We start from the raw sequence: 15,749 nt of genomic DNA on the forward strand, positions 1-15,749 counted from the left end.
GTACTTCACATGGTAACAATGTGACACAGAGTGCCAGCAAAGCAAGATTTGTTGAGTCAGAGAATATAAATCCTATCCAAAGATGATTCATGTTTCTGGACAAGGTTATTGTTGGCAACTTTCTCATTCTTGTTGGCTTGTTTGGAGCACTTGACAGTGCAAACAATACAGACACTGAAATTTTGTTGAAGCCAGGTTTCGTAATGAATGGAGTAATCTTAAATTACCTAAGGCGTAAAAAAGCAGAAATGTTTAAATCTTCTGTTTTCAATTCCGCCTTCCTCTTAGTATTTTGTTCCATCAGTGTATTCAAACTGTTTTTTTTTTCCTCATTGCAGCCTAAGTGGTCTGTCTGAAGTCTTTATGAACAATGTGGTCCAAGAATATTGCATCTATATTTATGTTTTCTAATTACACTGAATATAAATACATTTTCGACACCACCCAAGTATTAGCCATTAATTTTATTAATAATGATTGGAATGTTAATACATCATTCTATTACATGTATATCAAATGATTTTATTTGCTGTGACTTCAGTTAAGATGTTTTTTGCAGCATATTTTACCTGTTACTACATGACTGGGCTAGTGTGGAACTATGCAAATACTGTATTTTGGTTTATGGTACAGTCTGTCTCACGGAAACAGGAAACAAATGCGGTGCAGTCTGCGAGTATTGGAGTGACTCACCTTCAATGAAGTCGGAGGGTGAATACACCTTTCTCTGCTGGGTGCTGTCCCCGTCACGGGGGGTGTTGAGGGCCTGCAGGGCAGTTTCGAGGGTCTCGCTGAGCTCATCGCGCCGGTCCTTGCGGACGGGCTTCTCCTCCGGGTGCCGCGTGAGCCCCGTCTCCAGCTGGTAGACCTTCTGCAGGGTGAAGCTCTCGAAGGGCACCACCGCGTACTCGCTGGGCAGCTTGGTGCCCGTGTGCACCTCGGCCCGGCCCAGCTGTGTGCGGAGGAACTCCTGCAGGTCAGCGTGGCCCCTCTCGGCCGCCCCGTCCAGCAGCCCCACGGCGGGGGCCCCGGCGGCCCTCTCCAGGGAGTCCTGCACGCTCTTCAGCTGCTCGCTCCGCTCCTGCAGGGCCTCCTTCAGCTGGGAGATCTGCTTCTTCAGGCTGCTGATGTAGTGCCGGTGCTGCTCCTCGCGCTCCTGCAGCAGGGCCTGGAAGCCGTCCTTCCCCGTGGGCGCGTTGGCCCGGGGCAGCGGGGCCCGGCTCTCGTCGGAGCGCGGGCTGCAGGCCAGCACGTACAGCAGGGACAGGCAGCAGCAGGCCACCACCAGCACCACCCCGACCCTCGACGCCCAGGCCACGTGCCCCCTCCGCAACATTGCGCCGCCCGCTGCTACATCAGGGGCCCCACCTGCCCCGGTCGCAGCTGGGCATTGCAGATATGCTGTACCGTCCCGTGTTCTTCCCCCTACCTCCGAACCCAGGGTCCCACCATGAATAGGCCTTGCAAAACACAAGAAACCGTGGGGCCTTTAGGATCGTATTTCCTGAAGGTGTGTGGAAAAACAAAGTAGCTAAAAGGCAAAAGGTGGTCAGCTATCAAAGATTGTCACGATTTTTCTTTTGATGTTACTTAATCTGACAACATGGAATGTTGTGTTGGTGTTTCAACCACCATTACCGAAGACACATTTTAGGAAAAAAATTGTTGGACAACATTCAGTTTCCTTCATATAAAAACGATCCAACTAATTGGGTTGCCTGTATCCCCCGCTGTCTCAAGTGGATGTTTTAGGTTACTCCAAATTGCATGCACAGTCAAGCTGCATGAATCATAGTGTGCCAGACTGCTGTCCTCGTACTGAGAAGTGTGCCGCATGTAGTTGGATTGGAGCATACCAGTGTATAATGTCCTTAATGAGTCTATGAACTGTGCTTACTCACTTCCTCTGTATGAAGTCTGGGATCTAGCTTCTTCCTAAGGCCAGGCTGCTGACTAGATATTGCTGAGTCCATGTACATCCAGTCCAGTAAGCACTCTCAGCTGTTGTTCATCCAAGCAATTTTCCCATAAGTGAAAAACCCAGTCTGATGTTTAAGAGTTCTGACAGCCCCTGTCTCCTGTTTGTCAGATGCACTTCTAGTCCATCTGTCTGGTCAGTATTTTCATTGCAGGGCAAGGTTGCGTGACAAACCCAGAAATGCCTAGCGCAGGGTTTTTATTGCGGCTCATGCCCTATTACAACATCATTTGCTTACCGTGCCACACAAAACCATTACTGTTGGACCATGTCAGGTTTGATAATGAGAGGTTTGCTTAACATCGTGACCTAAATCTGTGGTTTGCTTTCTATTGTCCGTTCAGATCAGGAACAAAAGCTCATGCACGCTAGATCATTTTCATTAGGAAGACTCTGTCATCCATTTGCTGTCCAAGCAATGCTCAGAATGTCCTAAAGCTGTTAAGTATGTCACTCAAATGATTACATCTAGTTTATGTCTTATCAGATACTGCCAGCAAAAAAATATTTTCTAATACCAAATGTGCTTGAATAACTAATATCTTTACAGTAAAGGTTTCATAGAGGTTCTTCTGTGGCTTGTTATATAGACTGAAAATGATAGGCAAAGCTACATGCACTATAATGTGGCTTATTTCATATATCTTTGTATGTTGAGGTCTCTTCAAAGTGAAAAACAAAAATAAAAATGTCCATTGCTTCAATTAGGGCATCCTCTCTTGGGTCCTCGAAGCCACCTGTAATGAGAGAGAGACTTTAAATTAGTTCTCCAGGACATTTTAAAAGCATATTTTTGGTGGCAGTGTGTCGGGTCTTGTTTGAGTTCAAAGAATGGCAGCGTGCCAGTTTAACAGATTCATTGATGTGATGTAACTTAAGTTTACTGAAGTGTAATTTCCTTTGCTTTCCTTTCCTTTGCTGACTTTGCAAACGGTCACTGTTGCATTGTGGTGCATTTGCGATAACATGAAAAACAAAGCAAATGACAGTACCTTGACCTGTAAATGTCTTAATTCATTTTCAAGTGTGAAATATATTTTCCATTAATTAACTACATGGAGGGAGAATTAAAATTGTTAATAGGGTTAGTTCAGCCAATTGGAGCGACATTAATAATGCAACAGCCAAGGTTTCCATAGAGAAGAACATGTTACACAGCCAACAAACATCTCTGCTGCATGTGGGCTGCCAGACCTCCCTTATACTAATGAATGTAGGATGAATCATGCTGTTAACTGATTTCTGCGACTTGTAGAGGCTGACCTCACAGGCTCTGCTAAATAAGTAAGCTTGGGCAGCATGAGAATGGCAGTTGTACAGCATAATGCGGTGGTCAGTCACTATTGAATCACAAGTTCACGTATCTGTAAATCCATTAAGGACCATAAAGCGATCAAGTTTTCAGTGGATATAAAGTTCTCTCCTGTGCAGTGTTCAATAGCATAAACAGCAAAGCCCATCTGGCAGTTTGAACCTGCAACCTTCTTGGTTTAGGGACAGTTCCGCCCCACTGCTGTCCACACAGCCCAGCAACAACAATGGAATTACAAGACAAAGATTTTCTGCATTGTTACTGAAATGATTTAATTTAATCAGTGTATATTTCTAATAGCCAACAGTAGGTATGTTTGATCTGAGATAAAACTCTGCTTGTCTACATGTTAGTCAGTTGCTTATATTCTGTTTCATTGAATAAAGCAGACATGAGATGCATAGTTCTTGTTCCCACTACCCTGAACTATTGAGTAAAGATCGTAAGTGGTTTTGAGGCCCTGTCAGACTGCCAGAACTCCTCTTTTTGGTCCGCCTGTGGCTCTTCACACTGCTCTGGCATAGCCTATGGTGAAAAAAAACCTTCAAGACCTCGTGTGCTCATACCCTGTGGAATTCTCATGGCCCAAGTTCAGATGCAATGTTGGACAGCTGGACAGTTCTGCGCGGATAAATAACCAATGGAAGTCCTCACAGGACTGTCAATATATTTTTATCTGCACAGTTAGACAATCCTGCTTACAAAAATAGCCAATGACAGTTGCTGGCCTGTACACCAGTGTTTATCTGTGCAGTTGGACAATCCTGAGCAGATAAATGACTAGTGACAGGACTGTCCATCTGTATTTGTCTGCGCAGTTGGACAGTCCTGAGTTACCTTGTATGCTGCAGGGTAAAGGCTGAATTGTAATACAAAAGGAAACTTGTAAACAACAATGGGCCAAGGGTTATTTCCAGTATATTAGGCTCTTGATGGAAAAACACTTTCCTACCTGATACATGTGGTTTGTTAGTCAATTCCAGATGTTCATAATAACTTAGAGATTATGTTGTCATTGTTCCTTTAACAATTAAATTGTTTTACTGGAGCCCTGCAATCATCCACTATTATAAATCTCATAAATGTATGTCACCATTTTCCAAAACAGAAGGAAGGGCTAAACAATCCTTATGGGTACTTTGGAGCTAATGGTTATTTTCTCCTCTAGAATGGTTCGATTCATGTTTTTATAAAGATTAGGCAAATGGTTTCATTTGTAAAATTACTACTTTTAATTAGACAGCGGCAAAATCACAACGGGAGACTATAGTGGTACAGATGGAATTTTCAGGAGGTGCAAGACACTAGAGTAAAAATATTTTTGAGAGTACAACAGACAGTGAAGCAATTGTCCCACCACCCAAAGTCCTTGGTACAATCATTAAAATCAGAACTCCTTTGCAGGGCCAGAAAGGAACACAGAGTCTGCAGTCTCCCGGGTGATAAAAGCTGTCTTGAGCAAGTGTATTACGCATGAATCAGAACTTTTCACCCCCTGGTCTCACTGTTACTAGGCAACAGTGATAACTTTGATCTTCCCATGTATTTAAAACTCAATCATCAGAAGCTGACAATGGTTCATTATTTTGGGAAAGCCATGTCCGAAAACATGCCACAGTAAACCCCTGGTTTCCCTCAGAACAGAGTGAACACAAACAAGCCCAGAATGGTGTGTTGAAATCCTTGTCTAACTCGAGTAAAGAACAATGTTGTAGCAGTTGTGTGAAAATAGCGAGAACACACTAAAATTGGCCTCATGGAGGGATGCCAAACTCTCCTCACTGTGGAGGAATGGCTATACTGCAGTGTAGCCAAACACACGCGCAACAACCAAGGCTTCTACTGGAGCTCTGAGAGACAGACAGTGCATGAGTGAGTGTGTGTGTGTGTGTGTGTGTGTGTGTGTGTGTGTGTGTGTGTGCACGTCCCTGTTGACATACTGCACAATTAGCCCTTTTATAGGGCTAGTGGAGGCTGGTTTTAATGAAAGGATTACTTATGTTTGCAGTGAATTCTGAACTCTATCTTGACGGCCTGGATAAAACTGAACACTAAAAAAAGGCTATTCAACAACTATTTATCATTTCAAGAAGCCAAAAAAGCATCTTAATACCATTCTCGTGAGTACCCAATACAAGACTCCATTTAAACACAGTGTTATTTTGTTTCAGTACTTAGAGAGCAGATGAAGCAGCTCTGAAATTAAATACATGCTCTTCTCCAATTTGATTTTATGAAGCCTATTCTTCTTACACGCAGTGCCAATTTACAAAACATGCTCTCCTGCAAATGGAGCTATCAGCCAGTTAATAAGATAATCTCTTAAACTGCCGTGTTTTCCATGCCTCTTAAGTTTTTTTCTTTCACTTTGAGATTTTGCTCATAGCATATTCTGCCCTGGAGCTCTGAGCTATGGTCACACCCTGTGAGGGATTATATTATGGTAAAGGAATCTGTTTAAAGGGCAGTATCCGATATTTATTTGCACCTACTTAGAACATCGTTCAGACCACAGACTGTGACTGTTTTGTGTGGCATGAGACCTGTGCTGAAATGACTGGCTGAGATCCTGAAGAAATATGGGATATGGAATAATGTGTGGTGAGGCCCTGACAAATTCCAGAACACTGATTCAAAAATGGTTCCAAAATGTTGACCACAGAACATGGCGTAACCCATGCCGTGTTCATCTGGATATTCCGGCTGATCCAGATTGTGTATATTTTACATGCTTTTGTTAGTGTATTAGGTATGGGCTATTGCACATCCTGAAAAGTAGTCTATTGGACAAGAGTCTGTAGAACTCTGTGGTTCACTGTGATCACAATAAGGGCTTGTGACTTGTGCTTAACAACTCTCACTCCTTCTCCTTCCAATGATGCTGTTCATGTTTCTCGTAAGGGTTTACGTCCATACTAATTGTTGGCATGAATGTGTATATTGTAGGACTTGATATCGAAAGACAGCCAGAATGGTTATGGTCGTAGCAGGTACTGTGGCTGGTCAGCCATATGTGTTTATTTACAGATACACAAAATAACCCAGCAGCAATGCTTGCATGTAATTTTTGTATTGTAGCCAAGAAATTATGTCTCATTTTTAATTTCTTTTGGCACATTTCCCTTTTCTAGACTGGTTGCTGATCTCATGTTCTGTTGATCCAGTGACAAAAACAAAATAGCCATAAATGTTTGATACCAAGGGAGGACCAAGCTAAACTGAATGTCTAAAAGACACGCTCACATCTGACAATATAACAAAGTGGCTCTCTGATAAAGGAATAGTTGAGCTTGACAGGCTCTTGATCGATTCCCTATATATCCAGAGGAAAAAAGCTTAACAGCCCTCTGATCCCTGCCTAATTATTGTGACTGACATTTAGCAATGGCTCAGGTTTGGCCCTGTGTTCAAACAACTGAGCGGACTCTTTACAACCGCCCAGGCTGTTTGTACAACAAGCAGCCTTGCGAGACGTGTTTGCACTAACGTCCGTTCAGTGTTTTAGGTCTAATAATGTGAAAAGAGAAACTAATTCTGAAACCACCACCAAATCTCATTTTTAAGAAATAAAAAACCCCTCCTCAGAATCTCAGTGAAATAGGTTTTTAACTATGTAATTAACTTAATATGAAACCTTTCATAGTAATGGAGCTAATACAGTGACTCGCAGTGACCCCTTTTAATTCAAGTGTTACGCTATACAATTCACATTATTGTGGATCTTCACTATAAGGACATCTTCACTATAAGGAAGACATGCAAAATCAGAACCCGAATCAAATAGAATTTTGTTGTAAGTCTCAACTATGTAGCAAAAGGCATCATGAGCACAATACTTTGTGATTTTGTTCGGCATGATGTCTGAAAATTTATCTGTAATGGATCTTCCTGCTATTTTTAGCCCTTTATCCTTTGTTCGTAGGCCCTCAACATCAAGAGCTCTTTTTGCTGTGAGAAAGCTTCAGTGAACAAAGCTGCGTTTGTATGAGTAAATAAATAAGACTATCAATACAGCCACTTTGATGTTGATGGTAAACAGCTGTGTACTGTGACCTTTGCCAGTGAGGTGACATTTTAGCTCAACTATTGCAATTCAGTTCTGCAGTATAGCCATATTCAGACATTTTCTGTTGCCAACAACATTTGACTTCAATTTTCTGGTTTACCCATAATTGAACTGGAGACATCAAGCTAAAAGGGAACCAGGAACAAATGACTAATACTCAAAGCACAGGGGATTTACATAACTGATAGCCTACATGTTTAAATTCACAACGACATAATTTTCACACCAAAGCTGAGTTAACCAGATATCTTAATTAACAGCACTAAGGTCTTGGGTGATATCGCAAACCTTTCCTCCAAAACGGCTGACTGTGCAACCCTATAATATGATATGAGGTCAAAGCCCATTCTCTTTGAAGGAGGAAGATGTGAACATAAATGCTAATATATATACAGTATATATATATATATATATATATATATATATATATATATATATATTCCTCAATCACACCTTCTTCCAGCACAGCAGGTTTATATCAGAGAGATGGCCACTGGCTGATGAAAATGCCCCACACCAATTATCTTTGTGCTTTTAATTTCATAAATACAAACTCTCTGTATGTTTAATCAGAAGTATATATGCTGGACTGTTCATTCCTCACAAAAATAATTCTAATTGAGACAGTGAACGATTAAACAGCTTTCTAGAAATTAGCCAGCTCTCCAATGTCCCTTAATTGTTCTGTTGGTGAAATTGAAGGGGCTGGCTCTAAGGAATCACAAAAACAAGGTTAAGTTCACACAAATTTCAATTTTTCTCCACAGAAGTGGCTAAACTGAAAGAAACACAGAAAAGCTGCAGCGGCCTGTGATGCTTGATTATTTTGAAAGAAGACTTCCTACTTTGATAGGAACAGTAACCTTGTTGAAGGTAGTAATAACCTTATGAAACACAGTTATCTCTAAAAATCTATGTTCAGTTGTCTTTCAGTTGTTGGTATTTGCAGCTGAATTGGTTGGTGTTTTGTTGACCTGTTTGTTCTGTTACACTGGTCTTGCTGACAATGTGCGACCTTATAGCATATGCATTCCTCACCTCTACCTTCATCTTGGCCTTAGTATATAAATCAAGAAAACCTACCTACACCTGTAAGTTTCTCCTACTGGTGCACATACATGAGCAAGAAAGGTCTAAATAAAAGCTTATGTCTGACTCAAGCAGAAAGCCTTTGACAGTGATGAAGAATATGCTGCTTCATTGAAACAGAGTATATGAATCCAGGCCAACCTGTGTAACCTGTGCAAGAGTGAGGAAGTTTCAGAACGATGATGACATTGTAGAAAAAAGGACAGGGACGAGCAGAGCTTTGCCCTTGTACATGCGTAGATACAGAAATGGCCCCAACAGCCACAGTCCTCCCTGCACAGTTATGTATGGCTGCAGTTTTTGCTGTCTGTGCATGTAGGGAATTCCCCTGAGCTTCCTCTGCATGGAGGTGGGTCAGGAGGATGCATTAACAAAACAGTGACTCAGGAATTAATGTTCATCTCAATTCTCTTTAGCCTTGCATAACAAGGAAACAAGGATATCACTTCCCCCTACCATGGGATTACTGACAGGAAAGCATGCAGTGCTCTGGTTTCATGTTGCTTTTGGGGTGGTGCCCCTTTTTGTCAATTCTGCCAGTCTCTGGACCAAACTCAGAAGGGACTCAGCTATTCAGAAGAAGAAAAAAAAAAGCTTTCTAACCTAAAGGAAACAGTGACCTATTTCTGTCAATCTGTATGTATCTTTACAGAAGGGCATCCCCAATGACAAATTAGACTGTACAAACTGCAAAGATGCAGTATAGTCTACTTTTATTATGTATGGGTTTGTATGGCTGTTGTACGGCTTGTCATGCAGACATTTGGTAGAAGAGAATTGTCTTTCAGCACATTCCACAGCAAAAATATCCCTGGAACCACAATGAAGCCCATTGCCATGGCCTCTTCTTCAAACAAGTTTCAGGTAAGGGTGTATGAAGTATAGGATTATAGGATAATGGTATGAATAGCAGTGAGGTAGTTCTCTCTACTGAGAGGTAGGGAGGTAAAATCATGTCACTACAAAACACATTTCTGACCATGACCCCAGCATGAACAAGAAAAAAAAAGCCATGGCCATTCCATTGAATTTTTTCTGAAAGCCTTGCTTATAGGGTTAGCAAGCATTCCGTTCACAAAAAGCATGACACAAAGGGGTGTAAAATTTCATGTATTTTTCATTAAGTAACTCGCCAAGGAAGCAAACAGGACCTACAAGAATCGCTTTATGCGCCAGGCAATTCTTGGCTACGCAAAAACAGCCAAGCTTCAATTCTCGGGGGGGGGGGGGGGGGGGGTGAATAATGGGTATTCATGGAGCAAACCCAGTCCGAATACTGAGAGACCTGAGCTCTGCAGAAGGGGGCCGGTCATCCTCCACCCTTCACTGATGTCTTTAACAGGTCACACGTACTGCAAACTCAAACAAGCAGCGGTCTGCCTTCACTAATTAAAACCGCAGTATTAAGCCCACAGAAACGTGCCGAGGCCCTCTAATAATAGCGCCGCTTTGGCGCGGCTTCTGTTTTTGTTTATTGTCTTCTCTCTGTGGTATTTTTCCAAGGTCAGCGGAGTGTGAAGAAGCTTCCCGCGGCGAGGCAGGAGCGGCCCAGTCTCTGTGAGAGGGACACAGGGAGGAAAGGGCTTTTGAAAGGGACCCCGTCTGAACCAACACGCAAACTCGGAGAGGACGTCCGGGCGCTTTGAGAGCCGGGGGTGGGGATGGGAGGGGGGAGGCATCAAACCAGTCCCAGGTGTTTCCACGGCTGATTTCAGAAGGAGAAAGCAGAGGGGATACAAGAAAAGGGGCTGCTTTGAAGTTCTGTTGACCCTGGGCTGATTTTTACTTACTACTGATTAGGTCAGGACTCCGTGCTGCTTATCTTCACTTCTGACTGGCACCTGCATTACATTAAAAAAGTTGTATGCTATTATTAAATGCTTCCTGTTGCTCACAGCACACTCATGCATGCTTTTCCTGATGCATTTTGGACACTCCGGAGAGCTTATGTTTTTGACAAACAAACAACCCATACATGCAGACAAACCACAACTAATCCCTATTTCTGTAAATGGTAAACCTAATTCAATTTCCAAACAAAGGACACTTGCATTCTTCATCCAGTTTTAGAAGAGGTGGCTAAGTAATTAATGTGAGTTACAATACACACAAAGTCCAATACAAACAATGCATTGTGCAATACATAACATGTAGTGTATAATTAAAAGCCTTATATAAACAACAAGTTGGTGAAGAGTCAAAGGGATTTGGCCTAGATTGAGCTGAGACCAAGTTTCTGCGGATTCCAACAGCAGAACACCCAAGTCTGTATGGTCTCTCAGACCGGAATGCCATATTCTGCTTATCCTTGTCATGTACGTTTGTCAGCCTATCATCAAGACATCTGATGTTAGACAACAGCAGTACTAACAGCACCATCAAGTCAAGTTTTTGATTCGATAAAACAAGCCACTGCAGCCGCTGCTCTTCCAGGGTTCTAGAACAAGTAAATGGATTTTACGAACGCAAACGAGTGATATCAACAAGGATACAGACAGCTGGATCGTGTGAGAGGGTTTCTCGGTTTTTTCGCCTCGCTAATGTTCAGAACCAAAATGAGCATAAAAGCCAGGGTGCCTACCGCAGAGGTCTGGCCACAGCACAGCCCAGCGAGCCCCCGGGCAGACAGCGTCCGCGACTCACCTCGCCGTGTGTCCACCATACGGCAGGCCACATCTGCAGAGGGGGCCGTCAGACAGTCCAGTCGACGCCTCTCTTTGTTATTTGATTGCCCCTCATCCCCGTTCCTCCGGGTGCCCTGCAGCAACATGTGCCGGCCTTCTGGCACGCCAGACCACAAAATCCTCAGGCCTTGTCCAGTAAATGTGTGAGACTCTGGCCAGTTTCAGAACAGGCAGTTGAGATCCAGCAGGCAGACCGCCCTCACATCTGGGCCCGGGGCTGACTCATACCTTGGCAATGGGAAGCCGAGTCTCTACGGAGAACAATGCTACCAGCGCGGCTGCACGCGGGGGAGTTTGCATCACCGGTGGCCGATACAGTACAATCCTCCACTGATTCACAGCTCTCACTGAATTACAGATGGGTCTCTCAGAGCACAATCATCCACTGATTCACGGCTCTCACTGAATCACGGACGGGTCCTTCAGATGTTTCACACATTAGTGGACATACGGTGTGATGAACCATCACTGACTGAGTAACCAACACTTATGGACATATGGAGATGTACCTTTTAGTAATGTAATTGAGAAAAAACACGCAACTGCAAGATCAAGGCTGTCTTTTTTAACTTTAGCTGTGTAGGTGTAATTGACATTTATAATAGTGTTTAGATGTTGACAGCAAAATGAAGCACATGTTGAAAATTGGGGCTATACACCTAGACTCAATCATATGTCAGATGCAAAAAAAGGTTTCCAGTGCAAATACCCAAATAATGAACTTCTATTTCAAGATACAGAATATGAGTACAATGTCATCCATTTCTTTGAACCCACATCCTTATTGTGCGGAAACCTCTCTCCAACCAACTGACTGAGACTAAACCTTATCTTTACAAAACAATTGCCTAGAAGAGTATTGTAATATCTTGATTGTTCACTGTGGTTGAGCAACATGCTATGCATTTGAGGTCGCCCTCAAAATGGACCTGTGGTTTATGGTTAAGGCTTTTTTTTCCTGTTCTGCTTCCATCACATCCTGATAGCATCGACCCAATCAACGGTTTCAGATATGCAATGATACTCTCTTCCGGAGGCCTTCCCCTTTCGCCTTGATAGTGTTGCACTGTGGGCTTTTACAAAAAGGTTCCAGCGCCTCTTTCACTTCAAATATTCCTAATGTATCATTTATTTCATTGATAATGAAAGATGTACCTTAATGGCTAGTCATTTGTGGACCACACTGAATGTCCTAGTAACCTTTTCTCTGGTGGATATTATATCAAGCACACTTTTTCTCCCTGTTGGAAAAAAAACCTTTAACAATGATGTCAAAGAAAAAATAATATCTTGTTACATTAGACCTGACCTTTTGGAACACAAATGGAGCTACAAAGCTCAGTATCAGCAAGCCACCCATACAGACAAATTTGTCCTGTGTAAAATTACAAAAGATGCTTTAATGTTAACAGTAATAGGGGTTGCTCTTCAGTACTACAAATAAAACATATTAAAAAGCATGACTCCTAAAGGTCTGACCTTCCACGGGGTGAGACTAACAACTTTGCTCCAGAACAAGCATACAAAAGGCTTAAATTGTATAGTGCACTGCCTCATTCTATAATAACTGACACAGAGACATGCACTGTCATATTAAAGGACTGCCTTCATACATCTGTCTATATGATGACCAGGTATAGCTAAACAGCCAAGCGACGTGGGCTGTTTCCCCTCAAAAACGCACCCTAGCAATTCAAAAATATGTCAGAAAACAATCATTATTTCAGGCGCAGCGGATGCAGGCACCTTTTTCACAGGATGGCCTGCAGTGATAATAACCTGGTTCACTCATCAGACGGAGCACACCTGGGTCACTGGAGAACTCACCGTGCAGTGGGTGCCGGCTGCTTTTGGCGGGGGGGGGGATCCTGACCCCCTGCTTGGGGTGAGGTGACCCGGAAACCTGCCGGAGCCCAGGTAGGGTGCTAGAAAGCGGTGCCTCACGGCGGATTGGGTTTACAGCCTGCCGGGCCGGCGGTGGGGTTGAGGAGGCGGAGAAGAGAAATCTGTTAATGATGCCGCTGTGGGCTTGGGGGATGGGGGGGCGGTAACCCTGCCTGTCAGCGCACTCGGCGGGAGGCTGATGAATATTTCACGGAGGGGAGAGCACGGGGTGGCTGGGCTCGGCCAGAACAGCAGAAAGCCTGCCCTGGTTTCACAGCTCTGGCTAATTAGGCCAAATGACCGCAGTCTGCAGTCAAGAGATTGGCCGGCTCCATCTGCATGCAGGTTTGGCATGGCGCGCATCTACATCAACAGATGACCAATCTGCCGCTGAAGAAAAAAAAAAAACCCTGTACATTTTACGCCCGCGTCCCAATGAAAACAGATAATTTAAAGTACAAGTTGAATCATTGTTATATTTGCACTTGCTTATCCTGTCTGAGTGCTGAGCTGTGACCAGAAATCAGATCTGATTTGTTATCGCAACCTCTGAAAAAAACCCCAGGGCCCATCAAGAACATTTTAACGCATTTGCAGCTTTCCGGATTGACTGCTAATCTCTTAAATTCTCATTTGCATTTTGCAAGAGGTTTGTGCATGTGTGTATGTGTGTTTATATATGCGTGTATGAGTGTGTGTGTGTGAGAGAGAGAGGGAGATAAAGAGAAAGAGAGAAGAGGGGGGTGGTGTGACTGAAAATGTGGCAAATGCATGAAAGAGAGAGGGCTTGATAAACAGTATTACTGAGTGTTTAAGTGTCTTGGTATCAGGCTCCACTTGCAGGCTTGTTCTTTGCGTAACTGGGCTACACTCTCCACTCTGTCTGCCAGTTCCACCCTCACTGCCAGGCAATTACTGATCCTCTGGGAGGAGTGTGTCATCCCTGCTTCAGCCCAGGATAACTATTAGACGCCGTTCCCCAGCACCACAGGAGTGTTTGCTTTAAAAAGAGCTCGACCTGGGCACACCTATGTGTTACTCCTTTCCAAGAGGTGTTTCTTTGCTAACAATAGTCACTGGAATGTGAACATTTGGAAAGTACAGTCAGAACTCAGACACCCCAGGTTTTGTATGGTACATCAAGATTTTGATCAATAAGATACAGCGTGTCAATGTTTTCAGTGTTTTAAGTCTGCTGACAGACTGAGAATTCATTGGTTTTACAGACTCAATGAAAAACTGCTGTAACAAACATTGAGGCATTCTAATTCACACACTGCTTAAATGTATTTTTAAGGAAGCACCCCCTTTAAAGAAAGATAGCAACAGCATGTTTCAAATGTTCTTCACACTCAAGGGAAACACCAAATAGCTTCATTTCCCAGCTTGTTAAATAGATCTGATGTGTACTGGCTGTAAATCAGTTTCAATTATGTTCACAATGTTGCCTGAATAATTGACACAATTCATTTGTCAAAACAGACTTCTAAGGAAGGTTCTTCATGCTGCGCAAGGAAACAAATGCTTTTATGAGAGCTTTTAGGTCATCATTCTAAGCCAAACATACCCTCTGCTGTTTCTTACTTACTGAAAACACTGAAGAGAACAAGTACTCAGTTATACCTGCTCTCTCTCAGGTAAGTCCATGCCTCTTGCAGTTTGAATGACTGAAATTAACCGGAGACTTGTTCAAAATCCCAAAACTTACCTCCTGTTCACCGAAGTTGGGGAAACCCAGAAAACACTGTGCTGCTTTTGTGGAGGAGAGCTTCAGACACTGAACAAACAGAGCATTTATACTCAGCCTCTGGCAAGAGAACAGTGCCTCCATGCATGCATGTGAGACCTTGTATGAGCCACACCAGCCTCGCAAGCCCGCAACTGCTTCCTACACCACGGCACTGTGCTCTACCTACCTACAGCGATCCTTGCCCATGCGCTCCTCTGATAAGGAGAGGGGGGGAGAGATCTGACATGATCTGATTTTCCTCTCAGCTGCCGCTGTCCTCTGCCTTCCCGCAGCGCTAGTTCCTCGTGAGTGGAGCGCGGCCGCACGTTCCCATGCCTGGAGCGGAGCGGGCTCTCCACTTTCTGTTCGTCATTGGTCTCCCTGAGTTTTTCCGGAGTGAGTGAGCGAGCGAGGGAAAGAGAGAGAGAGAGCGAGTGAGAGAGAGCGCGCGAGAGAGAGCGAGTGGCCCGGGCTCCTTCAGTAAACTGCACTGTGTAACTGTAGCTTCTGTTCCAGCCTGCTAGAACCAAGGCTCCTCCCCCTCTGCTACTATAAAGGCCAAGTTGTTACCTGAAGCAACCTTCTGTTAGTCTCTATGTTTGCACTAGAAACACTGGGAAGCTTTCACCCAGGTCCCAACATTTAGTCCTCATAGTGTACCTTGTTTGTGGGAGTATTTTCTTTATGGTTTCTTTCAAGGTGAAATATTTCAAGACTGGAAGCCCTGGACTGATACTGACTTAGATAGCAAGCCCTAGATTGATATGCAGTGAAGAATCTACGATCTTGGGAGAGGTATTTGATTTTGTCTGCTGTACATTTTGTTTACATGTCTGTAGCCAGTGTTAGACAGATCCACCCAATAAAAGGAAATGTGGGGGAAAAGTCTGAACTGTGTACTCACTCTGGGGAAAAAACACTGATGTACAAATCCCAGCACTGAGAGCCTGGACATATATATATATTTTTAACCTCAGCCATGCAGCATTAGAATTAAGCATTAGAAT

General features: G+C 43.5%; 1 protein-coding gene across 4 annotated transcripts in view; it reads right to left on the reverse strand.

Moving 5' to 3' along the window:
• Window positions 1-15,186, reverse strand: part of csgalnact1a (chondroitin sulfate N-acetylgalactosaminyltransferase 1a) — a 40,189-nt gene extending 25,003 nt beyond the window's left edge. The window contains exons 1-3 of one of the 4 annotated variants that reach the window (XM_036529656.1): window positions 14,930-15,186; window positions 12,957-13,092; window positions 694-2,715 (exon numbers count right to left, since the gene is read on the reverse strand). In XM_036529656.1, the coding sequence (XP_036385549.1) occupies window positions 694-1,336 (643 nt within the window). In that variant the 5' untranslated portion in view covers window positions 1,337-2,715; window positions 12,957-13,092; window positions 14,930-15,186. Of the gene's footprint in view, window positions 1-693; window positions 2,716-12,956; window positions 13,093-14,721; window positions 14,847-14,929 lie in introns of those variants that run through there. The other 3 variants (XM_036529657.1, XM_036529655.1, XM_036529658.1) reach the window with 3 other exon arrangements.
• Between the last annotated feature and the right edge of the window lie 563 nt (window positions 15,187-15,749).

Source organism: Megalops cyprinoides, chromosome 5 (genome assembly GCF_013368585.1).
Source record: "Megalops cyprinoides isolate fMegCyp1 chromosome 5, fMegCyp1.pri, whole genome shotgun sequence".
NCBI lineage: Eukaryota > Metazoa > Chordata > Actinopteri > Elopiformes > Megalopidae > Megalops > Megalops cyprinoides.